Here is a 16,632-nt window from a genome sequence, read left to right on the forward strand (position 1 = left end):
ATAGAGAAAATAATAATTGATATATATATATATATATATACACATATATATATATATATATATATATATATATATATATATTGATATATTATTGATATATTATATATATATATATTTTTTTTTTTTTGTAATGAGAAGTTATATAATTTCCCCTTTATACAGGGTATCCGGAAAATTGCCCGCAGTAAGAAATATGGGCGATTTTCCAGACATCCTTCAAAAAGTGGTTCGGGACCCAAAAAGAAGGGAAAAAAGTTATAGGTCTGGAAATAAATCATTTCCAAATTATAGGCACTTTTATATTAAAACAATCGTCATTTATAGTCCACTTGGCATCCTCTTTTTTAAATTTAAATTTTTAAATTCAAATTTTTAAATTTAAATTTTTAAATTCAAATTTTTAAATTTAAATTTTTAAATTCAAATTTTTAAATTTAAATTTTTAAATTCAAATTTTTAAATTTAAATTTTTAAATTCAAATTTTTAAATTTAAATTTTGAATTCAAATTTTTAAATTTAAATTTTGAATTCAAATTTTTAAATTTTTAAATTCAAATTTTTAAATTTAAATTTTGAATTCAAATTTTTAAATTTAAATTTTAAATTTAAATTTTTAAATTCAAATTTTTAAATTTAAATTTTTAAATTTAAATTTTTAAATTCAAATTTTTAAATTTAAATTTTAAATTCAAATTTTTAAATTTAAATTTTAAATTTAAATTTTTAAATTTAAATTTTAAATTTAAATTTTTAAATTTAAATTTTAAATTTAAATTTTTAAATTTAAATTTAAATTCAAATTTTTAAATTTAAATTTTAAATTCAAATTTTTAAATTTAATAATTTGAATTTAAAAATTTAAAACCAAAAATTTATAATATGGATTAAAAATAACACCTCATTATTGATTTAATATAAAATAGATATATTTAAACTGGTGTAGTACACACTCATTTTTTAAATATAATATCAATAATATAATAATATAGTAATAATAATAATTTTTAACAAACACAATCGGTGAATTCTAAAACCATCATAGTCATCATGGCAATAATTTTCGTACGCTTGTTTCTATTCCACCAATTTTTCATATGCAAATTATTTTTGAAAAACTGCAAATATCTTAATACATGTACAATTTGCTTGTTTAGAGATTGCAGTTTATCAAAAATATTCTCGGTGGAATGACGATAGATTTAGGCTGCGTTCGTTTTGACGGTTTTAGCGCTGAAAGCATCGCTCTATCTTCGTTTGATATTCGATGTGCAATAAAGACAGAATGATGCTCACATTGCGTAAACGTACAAAGCGAACGCAGCCTTAGTATGAAAAGAAGAAGGGAAGGGCAAAAGAAGGAAGAAGAGGATACTAGTTGACTGTCTCAAACATTAGTATCCTGGAAAATTGAGCAGACAGGAGTAAATATTCTAACATTTAACCATTAATGTAACAATATCATGACAGATAAAGAAATTCTACCATTTCTTGAATCGGATTAGAGGACAAAAAACATCTATATTAAATTATTTGATTATGGATACATTAGCCAATATAATCACAAAATTGTCAAAGGATTTTAAATAAAATCATTGCACACAAAGCATATATAAAACTTTAAGAATTATCTTGTATGTACATATTGTAGAACATGATAGAGAAATGTATTTATATATCCAAGAATTCAATATTCTTTGTCTCTCTCTCTCCAATCCGATTCTGTTTCATAAACTCATTTCTTTCGAAAAAGTGAGGAAAAGAACAATCGCTTTTCGATCCATAGCTCTCTACACCGCGTTTACTTGATGTGTTTGTGGAGAAAGAGTGCCTGATACAAGTCATTACTACACCATCATTACATTATAAAAATAGCATCGAGAAATTTCAGCGTTTTCGTATTTCTTTTCGGCGGAATTTCAGGTGCACTATGCTACGGATTTTTATCTGTTGAATAATATCATGCTTAGTGTGATAGCACTCGTTCTCCGCAACGCGCTTTGTTGCTTTTCTATGCTTTCTATGCATCGGCAGGTGTAAGAGCTTCACGAGAAAATCCACACACTATATTCGATTATTACATACCATTAATTTAAACATCATTATTTCTTTCGAGTCGCGTAATGCATAGATACATTGTGTCGAATATCAATAGATTAAGACGTAAGATTTAGCAGGATTACGTTACTAGTATAGATACGGTAATGATACGGCGGAAATTTTTGCAAAATTTTACCTTGTTATAAATTGCGACAATTATCTTTCTTTCTTTCTCACACACATATACATAAACACATTTATACTTTTCATTCGCGCGTTCTTTCTCATTAATATTCTAGAATTTTCATGCTTTTCCCATTCACACGCGTTTTACACATGATACACGAAGAGAAATAGCGACTAATTTTCTGCCAATTCCAATTCTTGACGTTCAAGCACGGTGGGTATGTAATATATGTATTCGAGCAATATCAAAGCCAAACTCACAGTGAATGAAGCATAGACATGTATGTATCTGTCTATGATAGAAGAAAATTGAATAAAAACAAAATTTGAAATAATTTTTATTCAAGATTTTGAAAAAAACATGTTTCCTAACATGAATGATAGAATATGAGTTTCGCTTTCATATTTCTCACATTAATTTTGAAAAACTTTACCGAAATTGAAACCGCTATAATTTCGAGTTTAATTTTCAATCACTTTAAAAATGTACGCGAGAAAAGAATTTTTATAATAAATGCTTAATATTTATTTATTCGCAAATAAGGATCATGCAGGTATCAAAACATGAATTTAATAAAATTATAATATCGGTATCAATCTCTGCTCTGTACGATAGCCGGAGCGCTTCGGTGTCAGTCCGTTTCTACTTAATGTTTCGCAACATCCTTCACATGTCCCTTGTCTTCGAGTTACAGCAATAATTTTAAAAATCTTTTTTAAACAATTTTACAAACTTTCTTTAGTCTTTCATTTTTTTACTACAATATCGAATGTAAGTTTATATTAAACGACGAATCTCCTCTCTAAATAAGCAAATCCCTCAAAAATGATACACACATACATACACATTATTGACAAAAAAATAAATGATTTCTTCTTTTTTTAAAGAGTAACTCTTGGATTTCTAATTTGCAGCAGAATTAAGCTTCTAATATTTCGAACTTGAGTTTTTTTATATAAGTGGCAATGCCGTTAGCTGAGAATTTGTATTAGTATAGTACATTATCAGTTTTCTAAAAATCAGTTTTCCAAAACTATGAACTGAACAATTTCTTAATCTTAAATGTATAAAAACAATGTTTCCAACAAGGCATATCCTTAGATTCGTCATGTATATTATTATGCACGAGCAAGAAACTAACATGCATATTTGTGTATTTGGTTACTGCACTCGAATGGACGACGGATGCTGCAATAATACACACATCGAAGGATTCATACGGTGCGTAGATTAAACGAATAGGCGTGATCTGCGCAATGTAAGAATCGCCTCATCGCTTATATCGATAAGTTACATAATAAGATAGTAATAAGAAAAAAACTACTTAAAAATCCATGTACACAGAGTATTTATAATAGAGTGGCTATATATATATATATATATATATATATATATATATATATATATATACATATATATGTGCATATGTGTGTGTGTGTGTGTGTATATATATACATATGTATATATATTATATATATACACGGCCACCAGAAAAATTCTCTCTCCATCATATATGAGTAGTAGGGGACATAAGACCAGCGGAATATAAGACTCAATTTCTTATGTATTTTTTTCCTCTCAGCTAAACGAGCGAGATCCAAAGTGATAAACCTCATAGCATACGCTCGATGCGTAGCTTTGAATGTGTGTAAATTACACATGTGTCGTTTGGCATTTTCATATGGCATTGCTTAGTGCTCGGAGGTGAATTGACAGGATCCGATATTAATATATATATGTATATACGTAATATATATATATATATATATATATATATATATATATATATATATATACATATAACGGATGCCTTTTACGGAAAACGATGCATTGGATTGGCAGCATACAATTTGTGCTATATATAATTCGACCGATTAGATATGCGCAGCTTTTCCATTTTTTCGCACACAGTCTTTATGTTAGGTATATGTTAAAAAAAGGGACCCCCATTTTTTTCTCGACTTGTTGGCTTTTGATTTCTTCTTCATCGATTTCTTGTTCCATCTGTGTGCTGTACGATTACTTTGACTGAGAGAAAATGCGAAGAGATACAAGTATTTGATACTTGTATTACTTGAAAATGAATATCGAGTAAACTAAACTGAATAGCCAACGTTCTTTGTTTCTAATCTCTCGAGAAAAAAGAAACAAAGAGACTCGATATCCTCGAATCAAATCGCGAATTAATCTAGAACGATGTTCCTTCCGCGATACTGAAACATACGAGTATTATTCTTACACAAATACTTGAAGAGGAATTCGCGTCGGATCACACATCATTAGCGCTCCATAGAAGGAAAAAAAAAAGAAAGACGTCGCGAAAGGATCATTGGCCTATTTCAGTCTGTATCAAACTTGGTCTTTAATTTAACTTTTGGTGTTCGCACAAACCGTGGCACGCTCGGGAACAAACGGGAACAAAGTATTATACGTAGTCTCTTTTAAATCCTGGCTTGTCTCTCTTCTTGAGCGTTCGTTTGTAGCTGCGCGTGAGGCTGTGCGTTGCCACACTGTTCAGTGCAGTTTTCGTGCATGCCACGGTACTTGTTTCCTAATTTCTATCCCTGAAACATAGAATAAGAATATTTTCCTCTCTTGATTCATAACCAATTTGATCGCAAAGAGCGATAATTTTTAAACTCTGTCTAAAATTATTTGAAGAGCGCAATTTAAAAAACGACGATGACCATTACACAAGCAAATATTATCGATATTCGGAAATACTTGCCCCGGTCCAGGATAGTAATAGGGCGGCGGTCGTTCATATTCGGTGCTCAAAGGAGGCGGAGCCCCGGCAGCTGGTTGATACCTTGGCGGACCACCGTTGGGAAAGTCCCAATTTCTGCAACGACAACATTCGTGAGTTTCATCATTATTTAGAGTCGCGTTCAACGTTCGATTTTGATTACAAGTTAAGTTATAGCGCTTGTACTTTCTAATGAGTTGTATTCATTCGCTTAACCCTTTCTGCTACCCGGCAGGATCGCCATAAAAGAAAAAAGATTTCACGTAAAAGTAAATTTTGGTAGCGAAAGGGCTAAACATAACGCATCTATCGTGTCCTTGCCACAGTAAAATGCCATTTGCGAACTAATATATGATATAGCAGCCGCCCAACAAGCGAAATGAAATTAAGACCGTACGTAATTTGAGATTGTCTCGCGTATAATGCAAAATATAATTACGCTGGAGAAAATGACATGCTTCTCCGCGAAGAAAAGTTGTAAAGTATCTTTAAGCTAAAAATTAACGTTACAAGATAGACATTACTCGACACGAGTAGTATATATCGACATTTGATGTACAACTGCTTCTCTTGTTAAATGTTACTATATTCCACAGTCAATGATAAGCGTCTCCATAGCGGAGAGGAAACTGGACAATCACTTGGACCCTGCTTCAGATGTTTCTTATTTGTTATGTATACTTCTTGCGAAAAGCCTAGTTTTCTTGCAAAGCTATTCGTGACCAGTTAAAAAAAAATGGAACAGAAAATAAACAGATCGAACGAATGCACAGAAGAAGGACGCAGAAACACTTGTAACAATAGTCTTTGCGACTTACGTGCAGAGGCGTATACGTGAGAGACGCGAGAGGTCGACCCCCCGCAGAGTTCCCACTCACCTGGAAATAACCGGGAGAAAATCGTGACCATCGGGGTTGCATTAAATGCGTCGACACATGATATGACAACAATTCAACTCAACAATTAAACAGAAACCGTCACCATCACGCATTAAATCATCAAGTCGGAACAATCGACATTGTTTTGCTTCATCCGTGGATAGAAGCACGAATATCACATGCTCCATCATCGGGATTTTTCATGTGAAATTTGTTCTTCTATATCACCAAAACCGCGGACCAACGTCGATCGTCCGAGCTCTATAAGCTATGGAAACGATGCGATATCATTCGATGAGTGGGAACCCTGTTCGTGCCGAGTAAGAAAATGACGAAGAAATATTTCAATCTCGCCAGAGGTTTGATATACTCAAACAAAGTAAAAGCATTACGTATCACAGAAAGCTGTTTTATTGCTTATCGCTCCGATTAGAGACTTACTGCGACTCTAGTGATACGCTAAAGACTTTATTGTGAGGTTCTGTTTTGGAAGGGGCGATATGTTCGTGGTTTCGCCACGATAGGGTGAAACTGTAAAGAAATCAGACGTGACCGATAAAACGATGAGGGGAAAAATAGAGATAGAGAGAAAGAGAGAGAGGAAATTTCAGGACGACGTTACGTTTACGTAACGTAACATCGCCACCTTTTATCATATTAAATCCTGTCTCATTTTCAACGTTTTAATCGATGTGCATACAGTGTCGGTAACGAGACTACCGAGAAGAAAATTGCTTTCCCAGAAAATCCCATGGTGGAATAATATGAGTGAATAATGGGCTCGAAAACACTCCAACTTACTTCGGTGCCAGATCGGAATATCTCGAATCGTGATGCGACGTACTCTGATGGGCGTCGGGGATTCTCTCACGTTCACTATATCCCACTGCCGGACCGTCGTAGCTCTCGACATATGCCGCTGGATGATGGTGCCTGCTATGGGAGACGTGCTTCTTGTCGTGAACGCTGCAATCAAACGCGATATGTAGTTAAAATGTTAGAATGAAGCAAGCACTCGTCATGCGAGTTAGAGATTAAGTGTGTTGTACACGCTAAGCCGCGGTGTATCAGTTAAAAATCTTTCGATCGTTTCCCAATCTATCTCATCATTTGGGAAACACTTTTCTGGATAGTGTGTATTAATCCCCGAACCGCACACAAATGATTTAATTTTTTGTAATAATTAAAGATTTGATAAAAAGATTCAAACTATCCAATTGCTATGCAAAATCAATCGGTATACAATCCTAGGATAAACACTTCCCAGATGATTAAAATCGATGCTATATGTTTCTAAAAGCCGTCATCTATCCGCATACATATGTATGTTTCTCCTAACGAAGCTCCTACATAAGCAAAAATTACCAATATGCCAAATAATAAAAATATAATTGAATAAGCAGAAAATAATTCCAGAATGCGTGTTAAGGAAATTCAAAACACTGCAATATATTAAAATCTTACAATGCAAGAGCGTCAATTCGAGAAGATTGTTAGAATCTTGATACAAAATGCATATTACGTGCGATAATATAAAATATTCAAAATATTAACGAAAAATGTTCAACATTACGTTAAAGTAATGTATGTAAAAAAGACACTTTACATTGTACAAATGTATATACCTTTTTTATTCCTTAGACGAATAAGCAAAAGAGAAAGAGAGAGATAGAGAGAGAAGGATAGTAAAAAATATATATATTAGTGATATTTGAGGTTCTTTATTTAGATTCAAATAAGAATTTAATTGATTGCAAATGTAAATAAAAAAATAAAAGATATACATATTTTTAAGTATAAAGCGTCTTATTTATGTACATTTTTTTATTTATTTGCGCAAAAAACGATTATGTTAAAGTTGTTATCTTTTAAATAGTGCACAATATGACTTTTCCTCTTCTTTTTCTCTAACGAAAAACATATATTTCATGTAACAAAATATTATTCTTGATTAGCAAAAATTGAACCAAAATTTAATGAAAAACGCAGCAGAGAAAATGATGCGATACAACTACAGATACACTTCAGATGATAATGTTTTATATGTACATGCGTGGACGTATATCTCGGAATATACGTAGGACATGCGAGCACATTGTAGCTTTGTCGTGGTATACTTACTGGGCGAGGGGTATGTTATCCCTGTCTGCGTACGCGTCATACAAATATTCACTGTAACGGAGCGTGTTAGCGGTTAGATTCCAACAACCATTCCACACATTAGACGGCTACTTTAAACATAAGCTAAGCTACCACGATAGACCGCGCGAATGTTCGGTCCTAATGTTAGAGATAAAGATTTACCGTAATTTCTCATTTTGTTATCTTTAGAAAAAAAAAATGCGCAGATGAATTGCGATATGTTATCGAGATATTTTTGCAACATTAAAGTAGTATGGGTGAAATTTTATTGGTGTAGTATATATAATTCCAATACCATAAAACTTGCTTTATTTAATAGTACAAAATTTCACTTCTATTTATGTATTAGAATTGTTAATTTGTATGCGTTTCATAAGAAAGTATTAAAAAACTGAAAATGGATAATTATTATATCTTTGATAATTATCTCCGCTTTTATCCTTTTCGAGATTGAAAGAACACAATTTCGAGTCAGGATATTCATCAGAATTTCCAGGATCGAAAAATTTCTTTGTAAATGGAAAAACGAGGACATGCCGACTATCAAAGATGTTACAAAGCGCGAAGTACATGCTATGGTATATGGAAGCTCGAAAGTGGCTACGAGATGGAAATGAAGGATTCAACAATTTCTACATGACAGAGAGGTTCGTTGAAATTCGCAGAAAAAAAGGATAGAATAAGAAAAGCTTTATCTCGTTTTGGATTTAAAATGTAATGTATCATTATTTCTTATATTCTATTTTTTTTCTTTAAATTCGCGCAATCAACGAATAATTAATCAATGATTCGATAAATGATTCATGTTTGATGCATGATATCGACCGACAATATCTACGAAGGACACATTAGTATCTCAAATATCATCATGCACCATAGATTGAATGAGAAATCAAAAACAGTTAAAAATATGTTTTTTAAATCGCAGTCGTGAATCGCTATATTCACAAAAAGAGAATGGAAACTTACGCTTCGACAAGAGGTCCTGGATATGGATCTGACTTTTGATACAAAGCACTCAGTTTCACACAGAGCACTATCGTTGGTATGAATAGGATCAAGCACCAACCGACGCTCGCCCAGAAGCCGTTCTGCGCATATAAATGCAAATATCAGCATGAATATTAATTCTTAGCAAGGTTCGTTTAATTTTACAATATCGCGACGTGACAAATTTGCTCGTCAGCTAGGAAACTCGTAGAATACTTGGACAATTTAATGAGAGTCATCTATTTGAGAAACATGATAGATAATTAGTCTTATATTTCGATAAAAAAATCAACAATTGAAATATAGATTTAAGAAGGCGGAAAATGTAATGATACTCACAAATGGATCTAGGATCTTATTGCATCCTGCTACGAGCGTTGCATTGTAAGCATTCGAAACGGGAGCGCATCTGCCAATCTTGAAACTCGCAGATGCAATCACATGTTCAAGAAAGTTATCCACTTGATGTAAGAACGCATTGCCAAATCTAGTCGCGAGCTATCAATAATGTTAATAATATTAATTACATTTATATACGTATAATTTTGCAAAAATGTGAGAAAAAGAAGGGTGAAATACATACATATTGAACGTATTCTGGTCCATCTTTATTCAGAAATTGTTGCGCCTTAGTAACTTCATCTACTAGATCGTGAATAGCGTCTGCCATTGAGCTGTGATTGAATTTAATGTTCTCTTGAAGCATCAATGCGTTTGCGCTTAATTGTTCGCTAAGCATAGCCATTGGCATGACCAAGTCTCTATGATAGTGCTCCAAGTCGTGCGCATTCTTTTCGAGACTGAGCCTGATTTCATCTTGGCCCTCTGGCAATTTAGCGGAAACGTCTCGCAATTTTTTAGCAAGATGTTCCAAGTTAATATTCGTGATGTTTTCGGCAAGCAACTCGGCATATTGATAAAATTTGATGTCACTGAGACCGCTCTGAGCTAGATCGTTCAACTTGGATCTCGCACTGTCCTTCAGAATCACCACACCGGGGGAAAGGCTAATCTTGCGCCGCAATTGTTGGATGGTGTCGTTGATGTCGTAACGCCCAGCATAATCGCGCAGACTTTCAACGTCAAATATAGTTTTCAGATTCAGCACGTTGTAAAGCGTCTCATTTTCATGGCATTTACTATAATAAGAAATATATCAAATATCAACAAAATTTCGATATTGATTTAATTATTATTCAATTTTCTAAAGTTATATTTATATTTAACGTAATATTTATTAGAATTGATGCTATAATTTTGATCAATTCGTGTGTTATATCAAATTATATATACAAGATTATTTACCACAATTAAAATTGTCTGCTTTAAAATATGAACAGAATATGTTATTTTAAGATACAACAAATATTCTACACACGTACTTACGTAACAATATAACTCATGTTAATATTCGCATTAGGATATTTCGGATAGAGTATTCTCTTGATTTGCACAAGATCGTCGACCAATTCAAACATTCTGTTGTCTTTTGGATTCTTTAAAGGTTCACATATGCCACGTTGAGCCATAACGCCGGTTATCATGTGAACGACAGTTACGACCATCAGAACGCTCGTTAAAAGAAAGATGATCCACACAGCCCTGCATTCGAAATTTAAAAAATTATAATTTTACATATAAAATAAACCGATTCTTGTATTCTAGATTTGAGCGATTTTTGTACCTACATCATAAGAAATCGTGCACCTGATCCCTTGTTACAACAATCATCTCCATATCCATCCGGACGCTTTCCGCAAATACCACAAAGAAGACCACACGTCAAACACATTAAGACAGTTAGAAGAATACCGGATATACCAAGACCGAGATAATATCTAAAATAAATATTTCATATTTAAGATCAATCGCGTCAATTGTTATACATTATATATCCTTTCATACTTTACGATATATACATTTATCACGAACCTATAGGGCGAATACTGATCTATATTGTTCCGAGCAACCTCTAAATGCGGAATATAAACTCTATCTATATCGACATTTATTCTGTCGATGATGGCAGTCATGTTATTGGCGATGCTCGCTAGAAAGTTACAAGCTCGTCGAATACTCGCGCTGACCACGGGAATCGTCTGATTAACGGCATGCTGAATATCCTTTTGGATCTTTAGAAACGAATCCCTGCCTTGGCTCACTTCCGACACTATGTTACTCTCCATGAGCACAGTGATGTTATGCAACGCGAATGTAACGTCTGGCAGCTGGAAAGTACCATATACATATCACAATGTCCTTTCTCCTATAAGGTAAAAATCGGTACGAAATAATCGTCAATAAAATTTATCACAAAATAGATTGAAATTATCTTATTGAATGATTCGTGCTAAATGCAATTTCGAAAATTAAAGAATACATGCCATTTATTGACTATCATCAGATCTAATTTTATCAAGTGTAAGACTAGAAAAATGAAGAGATATTTATGTGCATATACTAGTATTTTAAAATTAGAAGAATAATCTAAAAAAGAATATTATCGGATCAAATATATAAAATGGATTTCAAATCATAAAATAAATTATTCCGTATTCCCTCTCTATCCTTAATCGGGGTAAATATGGTACATCAACATATTTTTAAATTGCTAAATTGTTGTTTGTTTCTCTCTTTAAAATACATTCTTTTTAAAAACAATATTATTTAATAATTTTCGCTCTTATAAATGACGCTCGAAACAAATAAATGCACATAACGAATGTATGCTAAAAAGGAAGTTTGATTAATAGATTCACATAATGTAGGATTTTGGCAAATATTCGCATGCATATAATTACTTTGCAAAATAAAATAACAATCTAATAATAATGCAAATAAAAGAATATTTTTATAAAATATACACTTCAGTAAAAATGCATGCTATTGCTTACAACTTACAGACGCTAGAAGCTATTTGTGGCAAGCATGGAATCAAACAAATTTATACAGTACTCTCCTTCATATGCTAATCACACAATGTGCAGAAAACCATTTGATAAACATATTTCGCAATATAAATTGCAATAAGCAAGACTGCAAACAATTGCACTGATCTACAATATGTCAAAAATTGAGAATAAAGATTCTTATTGACTTTAACTGCTCGCAGTAAAATTCGGTGACATTAGTAGTTTTATTTGAAAAAGCCAAACAAAAGTCAAGGCAAGCCTTGTACAAAGCTACCATTTTGATACATTAAAGAATAACTATTTTTAATGCACTTGGACCTCGATATAATGCTCAAAGACAGCAATGCTTTTTTAAGATTGTTCAACATTTCTCTTTTCTTGAAATTAAATTTTGCTACATATATATATCGAGGACTTCTCCGAGGGCATTTTTGTTAAATTTTATTATATTGCTAAAAGGTTTCTTTCACTTTGTAAAATCATACCTTTGGGAAATAACGGTCCATGTACTGCGTGTAAACAAGGAAAAAAATATGCTTGTCAGATAATTATCTGAGGTAGCTAATAAGATAAGAAACGGCTCGTGCACCTACTTACCTTATCAAAATCCACTTGTACCGACATTTGATTCACTTTGTAGTCGTGAAGAACTCGTTGGCACTTGTCAGTCGTGCATGCAGCTAGCGTATGAAGGAGATTTTTCTTGACGCCGCGAACAACTAAAAGATTCAATCAAGATCAAATTAATACTTTGTTTCTAAAGCTCTCGTTCCATAAAATACGATTCGTTGTAAGAATAAATCTTAAACGAGATGTAGATATGATTATATTTTAAATAAATTGGTCTAGAGTATACATGAAGGCAACTTAATTTTTTACAATTTGGTAAAATCATTTTGGTATAAATTGTAAAAAGAAGAAATATCAAATTTATCGAATTTTCCAATTTTCTAATTTGGTTCAATAAATGCGAAGATGTGTGAACAGGGGTACGCACCAATGTCTAATTGACTGGCGTTTATCCGCAAATCCTGAGTTATTTTATTCATCAGTCTCAAATCCTCTCTGATCGACTCCAAGCCGGCGACTATGTCATTCAAGTTAGTGAGGGAGACGGCATGCGAGTATTCCGCTAGTTGCTCGGTAACGATTTTGCCGCTGGCCTGCAGAATATTGTTGAGCGTAACTTCCAACTCCTCGGGATTGGTCTTGAGCAAATTGTCGATCTCTTGCTTTGTGGTAGTCAAGTAGAGCTTGACGTCTTTCAGACTAGTCTTGGCGTTAGTTGGAAGCTCTTTGGTTCCCTCCTGCATGTACTCGTTTGTCACGAAGGCGCAGACCACACCGAATCTGCGATTATTAATAGTCGCAATTAATCGTCTACATTTTATTTCGCCGAGTAAAAACAGCAAAATGTTGTGGAAATATTTTGCATATTTATAATTGCCCTATAGAACTTTAAACAATTTTAAGGCTGTCGTCAAATAAGCTTTAAATATTAAATTAATATCATAAATAGCTTTAAATATTAATATAATAGCTTTAAATATTAAATTAAATTAATATCATAAATAATAAAAGCGGATTAAATTGTATTCGGGTTGATTAAATTTTGAGAAGAGAAAAGTTAATTGTGAAACTGTGCGATACGTATAATGCATCGACATATTCATTAATATTGAATGGAGAAAGCGTATTTTCAGAATTTCCAAATATTTGGAGTTTTTGTCACTATTCAAATATGTATATGGCATTATTTTTGTTTTCCCAATATCTCTGTACAATACGTATAAAGATAATAAAAGCTCGGAGTTAAATATTAAGACAAATGTTTGTCAAATTATGTTACGAATATTACTTGACGAATCTTTCGAACAAAAAATCTTACAATATAATAGTAGCGACTCCGATTAGCACAATGCTGAGCATAATCTTCCTGCAGTGATCGTGCTTTTTATCGAAGGGTTGGCTTCGAGCACCGCAATGCCCCGCGCATCTGCAGCAGCAGAAGAAAAGACCCGCGCAGGGGAGAATAGCCGCTAAGAGAAGTCCAATCAGAGCGAGACTCGCAAGTCCTCCGTAATGTGTCACTATAATCTTCCATTCCTTTAGAGGGTCCGCGAAAGCCGGTGCACCGTCAACCACAGTGATCATACCTGCGGAACAGAGATATTTTGTCTGGTTATCAGTGGTTAGATACTATGAAACACTGACATTTAATTAAGAGAAAAACTGGCTTGTTTTTTACTGCGATTTTTTACTTTACGATTTAGACTTGATGTAAAAAAAAAAGGCAAATCTCGCGCGATCGAGCTGAAAAATGAGCGAGCGCGCCAATTTCTTGGCAGCGCTAAAATCTCCGCAGTAAAATCTGCAATATGAGAATTCTAAAGAGCTTGTTCAGCGGTTTGTACAACTCTCATGTGACGTATCGACTCATATCTGAGAATAAAAAAATGGTAAAATTTTAAGAACGCGTATTAAAAAAATGATAGAATATAATATCGTGAAACGGGCGAAATTCTCGATGTAACGAAGCCGGCAATTCTTCCATCGAATGATACCGAATGTATAAAAACGGAGCTACGTGTTCGCTATCGGAACAGCTGATGGTCTGTCGCGTCCTTTCTCGGTGGGGAGAACCGGGCCGAACGGATAGAATGAGGCCGCGTCGAATCTAGGTCATAGGTCAGGGTGCCGGAAGGGTTGCCAGGTCGCAACGGAAAACAACGAGGACGGACGGCGAAAATTTATTTGCCGGGTAATGCGACCCAAGGAAATGGGTCAGAGCCCTGCTTGCTGGCTGTGTTTTAGATCGCCGGCCGTAGCCGTAGCGAGCTGAATCGATCTACATCTGGTGATTCTATGCGCTTTTCTACGCTCAAGTACGCACGCGCGATGCAATCGCGGTCGCGGCTCGCAAAAGGATCGGGACGAGTCCGAGAAATGTCCCTCCGCGATTCTCCCCCCCCCCCCCGCGTCTTCTCACCCTCCGGCAAATTTTCACAGACAACCCAGCGAGGAGGATAATATGCCCGAGTTGACGTTCGCGACACGCACGATTCGAAAAGATGGCGTGTTTGATTTCATGTAACGAGATCGCGATCCTGGACCGCGATTCTCGCTCTAGAAATCGCACTTGTCGCGAATCATCGGGTGCACACGTATTCAGTGATGCGTGAAAGCATTCCTTTCTCTTTATATTATTATTTATATTACGCTCTTTCTCGAAAATATGTTGAAGCTCCGACCGCAATACTGTAAATTCTACGCAATAATGTATAATGGTGGCACAAATTTATCATTTCTAAAGTTAATATTCCATATTTTTAGGATATTGATATAATTTATGGAATTATAATCTCGAAAAGCAGTAAAGTTTCTAACACGATTCAAAAAGTTTTGGCTATTAAATATGAAAAATGAAGGTCCAATCATATGTATTTATATGAGATATCAACTTTACATCTTACTTTCTCTATAATAACTTTTTCATTTCAAATGGCGATAAATTTGTGTATTAAATATATTATTTTTAACACGAATGAAATATTTGAGGAATAAAAATGTGAGATTAATTTTATAAAATTTCTAAAAAATTTCATTATTCAAAGAAATTATTCTAAAAGAATTAACTTTGAGAAAGAACGCAGTTGAGTAAAATGGGTTAAATTTTGCCGAATATTTGTCTAATTAGAGTTTCTCTAAAAGCACACCTCGTTTGCAAATTCGAATCAGAGCAAAGGCGGTATCAATCAAGTCCTATGAATCATGGAGAAGGTTTTGAGGACAATTCTAGTTAGCGATAGCAAACAAAAAAGAATAAGTCGTGATTGGACTCGTTAGGTAGCACGTATGCAATGTCGAATAAATCAGAAAATTTAATGGAAATTACTATTTGACGTGTTATACTCTATTAAGATTATTCGATAAAATAATTATTTTAATAATTTTAATTTTAAAAATTCGTATGATTTCCAACATTGTCTAAAATTATTTAAAAAAATGATTATTGCTATTTAAATTCTTGTAGTTTATTGACTCATCTATAAATAAAATAATGTGTGCGACAGGTTTCGCTATGATAAGCAGGACACAGGGTTGCGTCTTATGAAAGATAGAAAAATCTATAATTTATTTTTATCGTGGAAAAGGACGTTAATGACGTCGACAGTGTAATGACCGATGATAAAAAGGGCATTAAGACTGTCATAATTGTGCAATGAAACGATAATAATCCTTGTTATCTAAAAATTCATTGACGGTCCTCTAGATTTTTTGTTGAATGAGAATTTATCTCAAGTCATTAAAACGTATCTCGTATTTATTTTCTGTTAATTAAACGTACATATACGACAAGTGAATAAACATGTTGATAAATATTGTAGAAATATGTTTTTCAGCATGTCACAACATGCAATATTCTATTGTTACATAAAACATGGGTAGCTATACACGTTGTGGAATCATGTTGCATAGTCAATTTTTCCCAGAGTTGCTTATTAACTTTCGATTCGAGAATAGAAATTTGACGGAAACGCGATATGGTCGACAAAGATGTACGACGTCTTCCTGGACCGAATTTCAAGAAACTAGGACGCTGCGATTCAACTTGAAAAACGACCACTCTGAAAATTTGTCCTCCTTTGCGAGAAAACGACTTTTAGTTCTCGCGATACTTTAGTCATCGCTTTCGGAACCGAAAACAATCGTTTAGATTTAGATTTACGACTTAATTC

General features: G+C 33.5%; 1 protein-coding gene across 8 annotated transcripts in view; it reads right to left on the minus strand.

The window, feature by feature from the left end:
- Window positions 1-4,015: 4,015 nt before the first annotated feature.
- Window positions 4,016-16,632, minus strand: part of LOC105256884 (prominin-like protein) — a 31,162-nt gene continuing 18,545 nt past the window's right edge. The window contains exons 2-17 of one of the 8 annotated variants that reach the window (XM_011267149.3): window positions 13,782-14,049; window positions 12,891-13,243; window positions 12,491-12,612; window positions 12,379-12,402; window positions 11,883-11,894; window positions 10,914-11,209; window positions 10,670-10,819; window positions 10,368-10,583; window positions 9,565-10,120; window positions 9,321-9,479; window positions 8,961-9,082; window positions 7,971-8,021; window positions 6,651-6,815; window positions 6,291-6,380; window positions 4,954-5,067; window positions 4,016-4,789 (exon numbers count right to left, since the gene is read on the minus strand). In XM_011267149.3, coding sequence (XP_011265451.1) covers window positions 4,777-4,789; window positions 4,954-5,067; window positions 6,291-6,380; window positions 6,651-6,815; window positions 7,971-8,021; window positions 8,961-9,082; window positions 9,321-9,479; window positions 9,565-10,120; window positions 10,368-10,583; window positions 10,670-10,819; window positions 10,914-11,209; window positions 11,883-11,894; window positions 12,379-12,402; window positions 12,491-12,612; window positions 12,891-13,243; window positions 13,782-14,049 — 2,711 coding nt within the window. In that variant the 3' untranslated portion in view covers window positions 4,016-4,776. Of the gene's footprint in view, window positions 4,790-4,953; window positions 5,068-5,789; window positions 5,850-6,290; window positions 6,381-6,650; window positions 6,816-7,970; window positions 8,022-8,960; window positions 9,083-9,320; window positions 9,480-9,564; window positions 10,121-10,367; window positions 10,584-10,669; window positions 10,820-10,913; window positions 11,210-11,882; window positions 11,895-12,378; window positions 12,403-12,490; window positions 12,613-12,890; window positions 13,244-13,781; window positions 14,050-16,632 lie in introns of those variants that run through there. The other 7 variants (XR_003123433.1, XM_011267150.3, XM_011267152.3 and 4 more) reach the window with 7 other exon arrangements.

The sequence above is a fragment of the Camponotus floridanus genome, unplaced genomic scaffold, assembly GCF_003227725.1.
Source record: "Camponotus floridanus strain SB8 unplaced genomic scaffold, Cflo_v7.5 scaffold58, whole genome shotgun sequence".
NCBI classification, from domain to species: domain Eukaryota; kingdom Metazoa; phylum Arthropoda; class Insecta; order Hymenoptera; family Formicidae; genus Camponotus; species Camponotus floridanus.